This window comes from Somniosus microcephalus, chromosome 11 (genome assembly GCF_052327205.1).
Source record: "Somniosus microcephalus isolate GS21.2 chromosome 11, FLI_Smic_1.0, whole genome shotgun sequence".
In the NCBI taxonomy this organism is placed as follows: domain Eukaryota; kingdom Metazoa; phylum Chordata; class Chondrichthyes; order Squaliformes; family Somniosidae; genus Somniosus; species Somniosus microcephalus.
In genome coordinates, this window is record NC_140997.1 from 146,759,745 (window position 1) to 146,774,950 (window position 15,206).

Below are 15,206 nucleotides of genomic sequence, written 5' to 3' on the forward strand. Positions count from 1 at the left end.
GAAGTCCTGTTTGACAAACCTATTAGAGTTTTTTGAGGATGTAACTAGTGGAGTAGACAAAGGGGAACCGGTAGATGTGGTGTATCTGGATTTTCAGAAGGCCTTCGATAAGGTCCCACACAAGAGGTTGGTGAACAAAATTAGGGCACATGGAATTGGGGGTAATATACTAGCATGGATTGAGAATTGGTTAACAGACAGAAAACAAAGAGTAGGGATAAATGGGTCTTTTTCAGGATGGCAGGCTGTGACTAGTGGGGAACCACAAGGATCGGTGCTTGGGCCCCAGCTATTCACAATCTATATCAATGATTTGGATGAGGGGACTAAATGTAACATTTCCAAATTTGCTGATGACACAAAGCTAGGTGGCAGTGGCAGTTACGAAGCGGATGTGAAGAGGCTTCAAGGGGATCTTGACAGGTTCAGTGAGTGGGCAAGAACATGGCAGATGGAATATAATGTGGATAAATGTGAAGTTATCCACTTTGGTAGAAAAAACAGAAAGGCAGAGTATTTCCTAAATGGTGAAAGATTGGGGAATGCAGATGCTCAAAGGGACCTGGGTGTCCTTATACATGAGTCACTGAAAGTGAATGTGCAGGTGCAGCAAGCCATTAGGAAGGCAAATGGTATGCTGGCCTTCATTACAAGAGGATTTGAGTGCAGGAGTAAAGAAGTCTTACTCCAATTATATAGGGCCTTGGTGAGACCACACCTGGAGTACTGTGTACAATTTCGGTCTCCTTACCTAAGGAAGGATATACTTGCCATAGAGGGCGTGCAACGAAGGTTCACGAGATTGATTCCTGGGATGGCGGGACTGTCGTATGAGAAGAGATTGAGTAAACTAGGCTTGTATTCTCTTGAATTCAGAAGAATGAGAGGGGATCTCATTGAAGCGTACAAAATTATTACAGGGCTTGATAGGGTGGATGCTGGGAGAATGTTTCCCTTGGCTGGGGAGTCTAGAACCAGGGGCCACAGCCTCAGGATAAAGGGTAGGCCATTCAGGACTGAGATGAGAAGAAATTTCTTCACACAGAGGGTGGTGAGTCTTTGAAATGCTCTACCCTAGAGGGCTGTGGAGGCTCAGTCATTGGGTATATTCAAAACAGAAGTCGATAGATTTCTGACTAGTAAGGGCATCAAGGGATATGGCGATAAGGCAGGAATTGAGGCAGAAGATCAGCCATGATCTCATTGAATGGCAGAGCAGGCTCGAAGGGCCAAATGGCCTACTCCTGCTCCTATTTCTTATGTTCTTAGGATGGTGTGTGACTTGGAGGGGAACTTGGAGGTGGTTGTGTTCCCATGCGCCTGCTGCCCTTGTCCTTCTAGGTGGTAGAGGCTGCGGTTTGGGAGGTGCTGCCGAAGAAGCCTTGGTGAATTGCGGCAGTGAATCTTGTAGATGGTCCACACTGCGGCCACGGTACGCCGGTGATGGAGGGAGTGAATGTTTAAGGTGGTGGATGGGGAGCCAATCAAGTGGGCTGCTTTGTCCTGGATATGACAAGCTTCTTGAATTTTTTTTTAATAAATGCAGTTTATGACAAGGTGTTACTGATAGGGTCCATTTCCTTAACCCTCTGCCACAACATCATTGGGGTTTGTTACTTACCAGGGTCATTAAGAGATCGTTGTTGATCTGTGCGTTGTACTCTCGAATCTTGGGTTCGATTTCATCTCGTGAAAGGACTTGCTTCTCCCAATTAATGTACTCATCCTGCAAAGCAACACAAACTTTTATAAGTACCCTAGGAAAGGCCCACAGGGTCTGTTTGCACCTACTGAGAAGGACACGGGGAGGGGCAGGGGACGGACACGGGGGAGGGGCAGGAGACGGGCGGGGGGAGGGGCAGGAAATGGACGGGGGGAGGGGCAGGAAACGGACGGGAGAGGGGCAGGAGATGGCCGGGGGAGGGGCAGGAAACGGACAGGGGGAGGGGCAGGAGACGGGCGGGGGAGGGGCAGGAGACGGGCGGGGGGGAGGGGGCAGGAGACGGCCGGGGGAGGGGCAGGAGACGGGCGGGGGAGGGGCAGGAGACGGGCGGGGGAGGGGCAGGAGACGGGCGGGGGAGGGGCAGGAAACGGACGGGGGAGGGGCAGGAGACAGGCGGGGAGGGGCAGGAGACGGGTGGGGAGGGGCAGGAGATGGATGCGGGGGAGGGGCAGGAGATGGGCGGGGGAGGGGCAGGAGACGGATGGGGGAGGGGCAGGAGATGGATGGGGGAGGGGCAGGAGACGGGCGGGGGAGGGGCAGGAGGCGGGCGGGGGGAGGGGCAGGAGGCGGGCGGGGGGAGGGGCAGGAGACGGGCGGGTCCTGCTGGTTCCAGTTCTATTTGCACTGGCACAGGCTATTGTACTTTGCTCAAGTGGCCAATTCTATGTTTGAGAGCCCAGAGCAGGATCAGCAGTCTAGCCGGCCTTGGGGGGAACCAAAGCCAAGACCAATCCTGTTCATATGCGACAACCACACACGTACATTCCAGCAGACATTACTGCACAGTGATCAGGAGCAGGAGCCCTGGCTGATTTCCCCCCTCTGGCTGAGATCAGTTAATTCAACCCAGAGAGTGGATTAAATCTGGGCTTGTGAGTTCTCTGTCTCTGGCTCATTACCACACCCAGCAGTGCCTTTTCACAGAGCTCTCTTTATACGTTGTTACAAGATTTTGGGAGGCCTTCAGTGGTCAAAGGGGTTATCTATTACAATTCAATATTTACTGAAGGATATTTGCTCCACTTTTCTGTCCATTAACAACAACAACTTGCATTTATATAGCACCTTTAACATAGCAAAATGTTCCAAGGTGCTTCACAGGAGTGTAATTGGATAGAAATTGACACCAAGCCAGAGAAGGAGACATTAGGACAGGTGAGAGGTAGGTCTTAAAAGGAAGGAGAGAGAGCTGGAGAGGCGAAGAGGTTTGGGGAGGGAATTCCAGAGCTGCTTCTGCTTCTGTCATCGATTGTCACAGAATGATTTGCACACAGGCCTCTCTATAGCTGCCGTCAATGCTTCTCTATGGTAGGCTCACAGGAGCTGGCGGGGGTGGCTCCCTTTCATGAGAGGTCACCATTTTCATGAAGGATGTCCTTGACCAGTCTGACCTGTACCTCATTCATGGAAGTGGCGGCAGTGGCAGCAACAGTGGAGACTGGGTCATTCGATCCTCCACAGGGCCAGCAGACTAGCAACAAAAAAAAATTTGGGTCAAAAAAAAAGTTAAGATGCTTTTCAGTAGTTTCGACTGCACTGCAGGAAAGTCCGGTTTATACCGCCTGTGCTTGTGCTCAAATTAACTCAATAGCTGTTGAAGGATTCAGGAAGGAAAAGGGGCGCTTGGCAGCTTCTGCCAGCGTCGTCAGGATGTGTCAAACATCTCTCGCAGGGACCATTTCTGACAGGAAAAGCCTGTCATCTCACGTATCTATCATGAGACTTCATAGCCCGACTCCCATCACCCTTATGATGCAGAGCTACCGAGTGCTTTTTTGGGTCTGTGGCACTGGAAGCTTGAAGGCACATCCCAGTACAGAGGCTGTGCTCAGAGCACACGACACCTGAATTTCCCATAACCCTAAACGTCATAAAGGGAGCCATTTTTCCATCTCTCCCTGCCATATATTCTCTGAAGGAGCCAATCAGAGGGAGGCCGAGAGCAATAGATTGTAGCTGGAATCCATGATGTCATGGGGCAGAACTCCATGATGGCACGGGGCAGAACTCCATGATGGCACAGGAGGAGTTAGTTCCATACAAAATGTCCACTCCCAGGCTGTCTCTAACCACCAACAAGTTGCATTTATACAGCACCTTTAACCTAGTAAAACAACCCAAGGTGCTTCACAGGAGCGATTATCAAACATAATTTGACACTCCCCGAGCCACATAAAGAGATATTAGGACAGGTGACCAAAGGCTTGGTCAAAGAGGTAGGTTTTAAGCAGGGTCTTAAAGGAGGAAAGAGAGCTAGAGATGAGGAGAGGTTTAGAGAGGGAATACCAGAGCTTAGGGCCTAGGCAACTGAAGGCACAGCCGTCAATGGTGGAGTGAAGGAAATCAGGATGCTCAAGAGGCCAATTCTAAAGTGTAAAATACAGAGGCAACGGAGGCTCCAGTAGGTAGGCAGTTATCTTCTGTTATAATACTTTGGATTCAGTAGAATACACTTCTATAATAAGTACCACATTATAGGTTCTGCGTATTTCCACTCCCTTCGCAATTGCATTCACTACGCACCAGGAACCCACTTCCTCCACTACAACAGGCCAAATGGTCGTCTTCATCCTTGGCTTTACTTACATTTACCCCATTCCCCATGCAGTGCTGCTGCAGGGAAAATTATGTTACACAAAGATCCCCAGAACAAGAGACAGCCATTCTGCCCATCAGATCTACTCCAACCATAGTCCAGGTACGACTATTTCATCATGGACATCCCCCAACACCACCTGTTGGTCCTGTATTTTAAGGAAGGGTAAAGCTCTAACTCTCACCCACTCACCCCCTGAACCAATGCTGTAAACATATGTAAATATAGCCCTGAACTATATCAAAAAACAGTACAGTACAAGCTGGAGCAAGTCATACTTAAGCGGTGTTGTGCTCTCGCCAGAATATACCGACTAAAATAGGAATTTCCATCCTTTGGTTTTGACCGAGTTAAACAGTTAGGGATTGAATTTCTACGCGGTGAGTCGTGCCGCTGTTACGCCACTGAAGAAAGATTTGCTCCCACTTTGACGTGTGCGAATGAGGTCAGTCGGATCTCAATAGGCAGATCGAGGAAACTCAGGAGAAGCATTCTGATGGCAGAAATCGGGCGGAAATGGCTGCCACCTGACTTTCCTGCCTACAGAAATTTCCTGCACCATTTTTTCAGCACTAACGGGCTGAAAACGGTGAGGAAAATCACCTTAGTATCAATAATGGAGGCTGTTCCTTCACCGGGTACAAAATGGTGGACCAGAAACACTTAATCTGTAATGAATGGCAAGACAGCATTATTGACTATGACAGAAAACGGGGGGGGCGCTGGGGAGAGAAACATGATTAAAATGTTAATGTATGCAGCATTCGTCAGATCGATTTGTAGTTTCTTACTGCTGTTTTGTACCATTGCGGTCTGTTTAAAATGCAGGGTAGGAAATAGTCTATTTCTGGTCATTATCCCATTGTTTAACAAGGTGTGAAGGCTGCTGGTATTTTATTTGCTTGATTTCTGTGAAGAAATTGAGTTGTTGTAAATGCAGTTGAGGTACAGATCAGCCATGATCTAACTGAATGGCAGAACATGTAGGACATTCAACCCCTTGAGCCTGTTCCGTCATTCAGTTAGATCATGGCTGATGCATATCTTTTCTCCATCTTAGTTCCATGTCCCTTAATACCCGTACCGAACAAAAATCTATCAATCTCAGGTCTGGCATTTTCAACTGACCCCCAGCATCAACAGCTTTTTTAGGAAGAGAGTTTCAGAATTCCACTACCCTTTGTGTGAAGAAGTGCTTCCTGATTTCACCCTATAAAGGCTTGAAATATATAAGATTCTGAGAGGGCTTGACAGGGTAGATGCTGAGAGGCTGTTTCTCCTGGCTGGAGCGTCTAGAACTAGGGGGCATGGTCTCAGGATAAGGGGTCGGCCATTTAGGACACAGATGAGGAGAAATTTCTTCACCCAGAGGGTTGTGAATATTTGGAATTCTCTACCCCAGAGGACTGTGGACGGGCAGTCGTTGCGTATATTCAAGGCTAAGATTGATAGATTTTTGGACTCTCAGGGAATCAAGGGATATGGGGGATTGGGCGGGAAAGTGGAGTTGAGGTCGAAGATCAGCCATGATCTTATTGAATGGCAGAGTAGGCTCGAGGGGCCATATGGCCTACACCTGCTCCTATTTCCTATGTTCTTGTGCTTAGCTCTAATTTTAAGGTTATGCCCCCTTGTTCTAGACTCCCCCAGAGGAAATAATTTCTCTTTATCTACCCCATCAAATCCTGTAATCATCTTAAACACCTCAGTTGATCACCCCTTAATCATCTATACTAAAGGGAATACAAGCCTAGTCCATGTATCTTGTCCTCATAACTTAACCCTTTTTGCACAGGTATCATTCTGATGAATCTGCACTGCACCCTCTCCAAGGTTAATATATCCTTCCTGAGGTGCGGTGTGTAGAACTGAACAGGCTCGAGGGACTGAATGGCCTATTCCTGTTCTTAGGTTCATAAAGTTTTCAAACTTCAAACAGCCTTAAAAGAACTTGTATGTACATGGCGCCTTTCACATCTTCAGGACATCCCAAACCGCTTTATAACCAATGAATTACTTTTGGAGTGTAGTTATTATTCTTTAGTAGGCAAATGTGGCAGCCAATTTATACAGCAAGATCCCACAAACAGCAGTGAGTTGAATGATCAGTTAATCTTGTTTTTTGGTGGTGTTGGTCAGGGGATAACTGTTAGCCAGGACATCAGAGCTCCCTACATTTTGAAAAATGCCATACGTCCATCAGAACAGAGGGATGGGAACCTCAGTTTAACACTGAAAAATGGCACACCTGACAATGTAGCACTCCGTCAGTACTGCGCTGAATTGTCAGCCTAGATTGTGTGCTCACAAGGGTTGAGTAGTTCTGGGCTCAGCGTACGCTTCAGGTTCATGTATTCCATGTGCACCATGTCATCTCCCAAAGGGTACAATTTGAGAATGCACCAAGGAAAAAGAATGAATCAGATGAGCTAAGAAACTGCAGGAAGAACTGATGGCAACATTCTGAAAAGAGTAGACTAACAGTTCCTTAGTATTTTGCCTGTTTTTGGTTCATGAATCATTTTTAATTTGATGAGTAGTTTAGGCTGTACAAAGGGCAAGTTAGTGTTTTTGGAGGAATGTAACTATTACCCCTGAAATGTTAATCTGTCTGTCCTCTCTAGACGCTGAGTGATCTGAGTATTTTCAGCATTTCTGTTTTAAGACTGGCCGGGAAGTTCTTTTTCGCACAAAGGGGGTAATGTTGACTTTGTGTAAAAAGGGTGATATTGGATCAGCCGCCCATTATAAGTCTCTCCAGATCAGGTCAAAATTACCCCCAAAGAGTGATCAACACATGGAATGGACTTCTGGGTAGAACAGTGGAGGTGCAAACCTTGGAATCATTTACAAAATAATTAGATGCAAGATGCATGAGCTAAGATGTGCTGAATAGCCTTCCTCATTCGTATCTATTCTGTGATCTCTAGAACCTGCAATCCATCTTCTAAACTTGCAATCTATTGACCGCCAGATATTTCCCAGGAACCAAACATCTTTTATGATAGCCTCAGGGGAGGATCAAAGATCAGTCCCAAATGTCAAGATACTCTCTTAAACGGCACAAACGTTTGGATCCCCAGGTCTCTAGCTGCAGGTGTTGATACTTACTCTTCAAACTTTTGTTATAATAGTGTCCCCCAAATGGCTTAGTTGATAAATGCACCGTGTGGCGTGGTACTGAGTCACACAGACCAGTAAGGCCCAGGTTCAATCCCCAATCTGTAGTGAGTAAGATGATCTGTCAAGGCAGCAGCAGGGTACTGCAATTGGCCTCAGTGTCCCTGCTCTATGGAGAAGGGGGAGCGGTGGGGGGGGGGGTTGCAGGGGTTCCTGCTCCTGACTGACATCCAGTGATCCCTGTGGATCTTTGTATGGATGTTCAGCAAGACAGATTAGGCTCACAGTGATATCCTCCATGGTGGAATTGCCTACTGGCCCTCGTAGTCTAAGCTGACATGAAGAAAAGCCACTTCGACTAGGCACCAGAGGGCTGCCGACACTTGAGCTGTACCAGATTAAGAGTCAGCACCTACAAAAGTGGAGATGCAACCAGTTATCATCGCTACAGTTGAAACGAGATTACAACACTATTACATGTTTGCGATCTCCCATCAACGATACAACTGAGAGAAATACAGATCCCATCAACACTACACGTGAGAAAGTTCCACATTCCATCAACACAAAACATGTGCAAGAGGGATCCAGACTCCATCAGCGCTACATGCGTGAGAATTCCAGATCCCAACGCTATGTGCGTGAGCAATCCAGATCTCAGAGCTACAGGCGTGTGAGAAATCTAGATTCCATCAATGCTACATGTATGTGAGAGATCCAGATTCCTATACCACTACACGTGAGAGATCCAGATCTCATGAACACTACATGTATGTCAGATCTCCAGTACTACAGAAGTAGAGATCTCAGTCCCATCAGTGCTGCGTGTGTGCGCGCGCGAGATTTGATCCCACCACGCCAACCTGGTGCCATCTTCCAGTGTGAGTGAGACAGATTTAATCCATTTGAGGCCGGATTATTAATGTCCCTAATTCACTTAGTGACAGTGCTTTAACTTTCAAACGGTAATTATCCCCAAAGAAAGTTAAAGACACACAGAACAAAACAGATCAGCGCAAGGCAGTTAGTCTGTCACTGGTGTGAAAGAGTCCTGGAATTCACCAACAATCACCCAGAGCTTTACTGTCACCTTGCAGAGTAGGAGAAAGGCCCAGACTATATAAAGAAGAGGCAGGTAGGGGGAGAAGAAGTACGCTCTGAGGGAATGTGAGGTGGGGAAGAGTTGCATGTCTGGATCAAGGCTTTTTTATTTAAGTTATTGTTAAACGTCTTGAGTGAGAAAAATGCTCGAGTGAATTCTTCTAATCTTTCCCAGCACACTGGGAGGGGAAAGGAAGGAAGCCGAGAGCTTGTAGATAAGGAGTGGCTATCCAGAGAGTGCCGTCAATCCCTAGCACTGGGCTCGAGTCAGGAAACTTCCCACGCTGACTATCTGCTGACTGCCTGTGTTCAGACAGCTACCACACCACACTTCCGGCTTACATCAGACAGGACTAAGCATTAGATCATCACATTCCATTGGGGGTTGGGCAGTCCACGTGGAACAACCTCCTGCTGCCTGGCACCCTATACTCTGCATACTGTACAACCAGTCAGCCCTGCTTCTAGAAACATAGAAACATAGAAAAATAGGAGCAGGAGTAGGCCATTCGGCCCTTCGAGCCTGCTCCGCCATTCAATATGATCTTGGCTGATCCTCTATCTCAATAGCATATTCCCGCTCTCTCCCCATACCCCTTGATGCTATTTGTGTCTAGAAATCTATCTATCTATCTATCTATTCAGTATTCATTCTCAAATTAAACTGCAGTTGAACCAGGCTGTGGTCACAACAGAAGAATCTTTAGAAACAGGAAAAGGTCATTAGGCCCAAACAAGCCTGAACCTTTTTGATGGATCCACCCCAGCTACCCACCCACCATCCCAGTGACTTTCTCCTGGTCAATTATTCAGAGGACAGTGTGGAGCCTTAGCTAAGGGGCTAAAAACACAAGAGAAAATACCCAACACAACAGGACTTTACAAAGGATTCCCCAAATGACCCTGCTGCGAGAGAGAGAGAATGGACAGACCCACCATTTGCTGTAGTCTGTCCCTCCTCAACTCCCAACACAAGGTCGACATGATTTGTCTCGATGCAAGAGTCTTTCTTTTTCCTTTACGTCCTTTTGACACCTTGAAATGTGGTGTAAGTGTGACAGGCACATACAGGCACAAGAAGAAGAGGTGGAAGACAATCTATATTATACATCTCTATCTGCTCTTCCCCTCTCCCTCGGTTTTCCCCACTATCTGGTGTCCTGAACTGATGAGGTCAGCGCTATAACGCACCATTGGTCCTCCAGTGCCTGTTGTGCTACTGAACCATGAAGATCAGAAGGTCCCAGGTTTGATCCCTGGCCAGTGCTAGGCCGGCTGAGCTCATGGTCCGCGGCCTTAGTGCCCCTGGTTTTGTGAGAGGAAAAGTAAAATAAAATAAATCAGCCAGGCTTCCTACTCCGGTTACTCCCACTGTAAAGCGGGAGTATGAATGTCAGGTGAGGACAGGATCCAGCTCAGCTGTGTGACAGAGCCACACCAGGAGATTCATTTTCCCACCGAACTTTCATTCTCTTCTCTACTGTTGGCTCTGTTCTCTCCTAGACCCTCTACCACTCAGCCCCTCTCTATCCTTAAACCTCTACTGCTCAGTCTCTCCCCTAAACCCTCTATTACTGTCTGTCCCCCTCCTATATGAAACACCTTGAGGCACTTTATTATGTTAAGGACGCTATACAAATGCAAGTTGTTGTTTGTACGAGTTGAGAACAGGATCCTACTTGGCTGCGATGGCCCCCGAACATTCACAGTCCAGTCTCACATATGAAGTATATGCTACTTGGATGAGGTACTGGGGCAGTACAGTCACCCACAGAAACATCATTCTTATTGAATGGAGGGATTGGGGGAGAAAAAAAATCAAAGGAGAACTGGAGCCTTGCGCACAAGCCCTTAACTCTCCCTGACCTGACTGCAATTCATCTTGAAACAAAAACCTTAATCAGGACCGTCTGTGAGGACACTGTGTCTTCAGTCAGACTGGTTACTTAGTAACTTTCTTTCTAAAGCCCACCGAGAGCTGCCATGTGAGGTGTTGGAAACTCCAATTTGGTTGCTTGAAGTTTTGCCGCACGTTTTAAAGAAACAAACCGACATTGGGTGCAGAGACAAACTGCTGGATAATTATGGGGTGGGGGGGAAGGGGGCAAGGGCACCATGAGCTTGCTCGGATCGCATAATGGCTCTTAGGGACGCCCTCGAGAAGTTTGCCTAAAGCCACAGTGACCAGCAGTCTTTTTTGGACAATCAAAGTACTGGGGGATCAAAGGTCAGTGCATTGGTCATTCCTGATATTGGTCTCATTCTGAAACATTTACAGTTTTGAACTCCCACCACCACCACCCCGCGTGCCCCCCCACCCCCCCCAAAACCCCTTTCCCTAGGCAAGGCTTCTTCACATCTTACCTGCTCGGAGTGGCAAAACCAAGCTGTGGATTGGAGCTCCCTGGGGCCCCCCTCCCATCCGCACCCGTCCTCTCCGCGTCCGCCCCACCTCCCGCAGGCTCCCCCTCTCCCTCATGCTCCCCCTCTCCTCTCTGCATCCGCTTCCCCTCCACCCTACCTCCCTCAGGCTCCCCCACATTCCCCTTCTTGACCCCCTCCTATCGACAACCTCCACCCCCCCACCAACTCTTCTCACTCCCCCCTCTCTTCTTCGTCCCCCTCCCCTCCTCGGCCCCCACCTCTCCGCACCCTCCTCCCCTCTCCGCCTTCAGATCACAGTAACTCACCTTGTACTTCCTGGGTTTCTTGATGAAGGAGGTCCTGGCAGTGAAGAACTGTTCAAACTCCGAGTCTTCCTCCTGGCTGCAGTAACCACTGCTGCTGGTGCTGGTCCACGTCATCTGGAACAACGAGGAGGGGAGGGGGGTCTCACTCTTTATAAAATAAAATAATTTGCAGGGAAAAAAAGGATTACCCACTGAAAGTGGAGGAAACCCGGCCTCAACGGCCTGTTTAAGGCTCTTGCACGCAAACCCTGGGATCTTTGTGGATAAGTAAGCTCTCTCTGTTCCTCTCTCTCTCTGGGCTGCCCCTGTATTGTCTCAGCTCAGTGCCGGGGGTTTTCTGCCTCTCTCTCTGTCAGCCGTTGAAATTGGAAAGTATACACACTGCGGATCTCTGGAGCTGATTTGCTGGTGGGAAAGGGCTGGGAATGCGTGATCTAATCCAGCTCCGCCTTCTTCCTGCCTTTTATGTGCAATGCCGCTGATTTCATCCTCTAACTATTCCAACGGCTAAATATAGCAGCTTTAACCCCTGTTGTGCCAGGCTGCTGTAAAGCTGTAGAACAAACCTGGAACGGGCCTGTTAAACAGGGCTTTGGATAGTAAGCAGTGCAAGATAAATAGAAAGTGGGGTTTGGGGGGCTGTGAAGGGAAGGGAAGAGAGGAAAAGCAAAGGGCATCAGATTGCACATAAATTCAGACGTAAACGTGCATTTCCCATGCAAATTCTCAACCTCTGGAACGACTTGGGCCACGCCTCAGCCCCCTGAAGCGAGACTTAAGGATTTTTTTTAAACCCAATACACAGACTTGATAAGCGCACCCGAAACAGGAAAAGACAGCCGCACTCTCCTCTGCATTTCCAACCTACCTGTTCCCTCAAACCGTGCAGTCAAACCGCTGAAGAAATCGTCAAAGAGAGAAGAAAAAAAAACATTCCCGTGCCGGCAACTGGTCTTAAACTACTTCATGGCCCAGAAATTCGGGTCCCAACGCGTGAGTACGCACGGGGTACTCACGCGTGGACCCGATGGAAGTGCCGGTTTCTTGCATGCACTGTGCATGCGCGGGAAACCGGCACTTCCGATCCTCTGAACGAAGGGGTTCAGAGGTCGAACGCGTGCGCGCGGGAGTCTGCGCGTGCGCTTTGAACTTACGTTTTTTTTACAGGTTTTTCCGTGAGGGTAAGTCTTTAGATTTTAGAAATGTAAAAACCAGGCATAAGGCCTGCATTTTAAAAGGTAAGTGGTCAATTAATTAAAATTAAAACATTTTTTCCACAGGTTTATTATTTTTAAATACTTTAAAGCAAGGTAAGTTTATTTTTAGCCCCGTTTTTTTATAAAATATTTTTTTCAAAAATTTAAATTATTGTTTAAAATAGTTATTTAATGTAATTTATAGTTTATTTAAAAAGTGTGATTTAAAAAAAAAATTATTTGAAGGTTTACTGTTATGTTGGGGCCCATATATTCATAAGTTTAGACAGGTCTTCCTGTCAATCTTATGAATGGGCTTTTCCCTCCTCTGATTGGCTGCCCATGGCTCACGTGATCCCAGGGGATGCATTGCACTAACTACGCCCCTGGGACACGCCAGCACAGCGCGCTGGGAGTTGGAGCAGGCCTCGGAGCGGAATTCCACGGGAGCCCAGAGCTCAACTGCTGGCGCGCAAGCTAAGTGCAGGTCGGGGGCTTGCACCCACAGGAAGCCCCCGACCCGAATTTCTGGGCTTTTAGGTGAGATGCACAAGGTGGAGAGAGGGGAAGGACTCGGCCCATGAAGTCAGGAGGAGTGGCAGGTTTTGCTTTAGCGCTGCTTGTTAGCTCGTGAAACTTCCTGGTGTCCTGGGCTAATATTTATTCCTCAACCAACATCACTAAAACAGATGATCTGGTCAATAGCACACTGCTGTTTGTGGGAGCTTGCTGTGCGCAGATCCGCTGCCGTGTTTCCTACAGTACAACAGTGACTACGCTTCAAATGTATTTTATTGGCTGAAAAGTGGTTTGGGACATCCAGACGTCGTGAAAGGCACTATTGAAATGCAAGTTCTTTCTTTTCTTTCATTTACTCCTCGTACACATCCGCCAGAGCTTTTAGCGCGGCAAAAACACCCTCGGTGATCGCGAGTACAGAAAGCTGGGCCTTCTCCATCAGGATCCCAACAGCGAGACCTGCAGCCCTACTATAAAGTAGACTGAAACATATTCAAAATTATTTACACAGTTTTGTCTGAAATCTCTGTTGGGGGTTGGGTCGGGAGTATCAGGTGGAACCACGGGATAAGTCGGGAGCGCTCGTGCTGACCTTCCACGCTCCAATTCCCTGATCTGTGCCACCTTGCTGAGTGAGGCCTCGCCTGGTGTCACAAAGTTTATCCAGTAAAGCCACTGTCGGTCAACAGGCCGCAGGCACGGTGGTGCCGCTCTCTGTGGAGGACCCCCACAACCTGGCTGAAGGATCAGTCTGGTCTGGGTGGGTAACAGTATAGTGAGCACGTTCGCTGTAAACCGATTTACGTTGTGGTCCCACACCTGCGCCTGCTGCCTGCCTCCCTCCCTCGGTCAGAACCGACCAAGGATCGGGCACTTGCTGACCAGGTTGCCTTCTCGGGTTACGTCAGCACTCAATGCTCGCGCTCCATGCCAACGCAAAACCGCAAATTGAAACCATTTTGCTCCAGGCGTGTGGGAGAGGCCTGGCTCGTGCCTGTGCTGCATTGGCTTTCTACTCCCCTTAAACCCTTTCCCTCATTGGAATCCGTCCGTCGTATTCTGCCACTCGGGCAGGTCCCACTCGAGATTCTCGAGCCACTTTCTAGGGAAGAGCAGCTGAGGGAGTTTTCCGCTGTCAGATGATGGGTTGAGTTCTGATGTTTGTTTTAACGATAGTGAAAATTAATCGAAAACTGTAACGAGTTAAGTCTGCACATTGAATTAAACTGGAACCTGGAGCATTGGTGAGCGAGTTATTTTTTTGAGGCCCACTTTACACTTGATAGAAACTCAGGAGAAGTAAAGCCAGGAACCAGATACCGGTCGGTTCAAGGCCGCAGCCCCAAGGGAAGAAAATTGGGAAATAAAAGTGACTCCTGTTGGTTGCAGCTGTTTTCAATTAATCCACAAACAGGAAAAAGACCAGGAGCGATATCGCTGCACAAGGCTGGTGTCTGGTAACTGGCCCACCCCCTAATCGCTAGGGAATCGGACTAAAGTCAGTTAAAGTCAGTGAAAGGCTCTTCCCTTCCTCGTCAGTCCTGGGTTTTCTGTGGAGAGTTGCTGGCATCTCTGACAGACCATTAACCTGCCCCTCCCCCGCAGTGCCACGTCCCCGAGAGCACACTGCAATCAGAGAGACCCGAACACTGTATTCATTACCACAGATGAGGCTGCATGTGCCTCGGGCTGAATGGGAAGGTAATGTAACAGCACCATTGTACAGATGGTAGATAGCTAGCCGCTCTTCCCTTCCCCAGGAGGGATTCAAACTAATTCGAGACCCAGCTGTACGTCAGCCGTTACTTCCCCCACCCCTGCCCGTAGGGTCTGAGCCAGGCCCTGCATCCCAGGCTTTTTGCTTCTGTACAGCTTATTTAAAGCAACTGTCCCTGTAGGCCTTCAGACAGAGTTATACAAATTGATCCAGCAACCTCTCCCATCAGTAATTTAAAGAACTGTTTTTAAGTTTCCGAGTCTGGGTTCAAAGATCTGGTGATTTTATCCAAAGCTCTGCTGCCTGTATCCAAGCTCGCACCAAGTCCCGATCACCCATCACCCCTGTGCTCCCGGTCCGGCAAAGCCTCGATTTTAAAATTCTCATCCTTGTTTTCAAATCTCTCCATGGACTCACCCCTCCCTATTGCTGTAACCTCATCCAGCCCTACAACCCTCCGAGATCCCTGCGCTCCTCCAATTCTGGCCACTTGTGCATAATCCCACTTCCTTCGCCGCACCATTGGCGTCCGTGCCTTCAGCTG

General features: G+C 48.3%; 1 protein-coding gene across 3 annotated transcripts in view; it reads right to left on the reverse strand.

The window, feature by feature from the left end:
• The window catches only part of rassf1 (Ras association domain family member 1), a 169,522-nt gene that overhangs the window by 15,223 nt on the left and 139,093 nt on the right, over positions 1–15,206 (reverse strand). Inside the window, exons 3-4 of one of the 3 annotated variants that reach the window (XM_086001348.1) lie at positions 11,231–11,377; positions 1,622–1,726 (exon numbers count right to left, since the gene is read on the reverse strand). In XM_086001348.1, the coding sequence (XP_085857474.1) occupies positions 1,622–1,726; positions 11,231–11,377 (252 nt within the window). The remainder of the gene's footprint in view (positions 1–1,621; positions 1,727–11,230; positions 11,378–15,206) is intronic. The other 2 variants (XM_086001349.1, XM_086001350.1) reach the window with 2 other exon arrangements.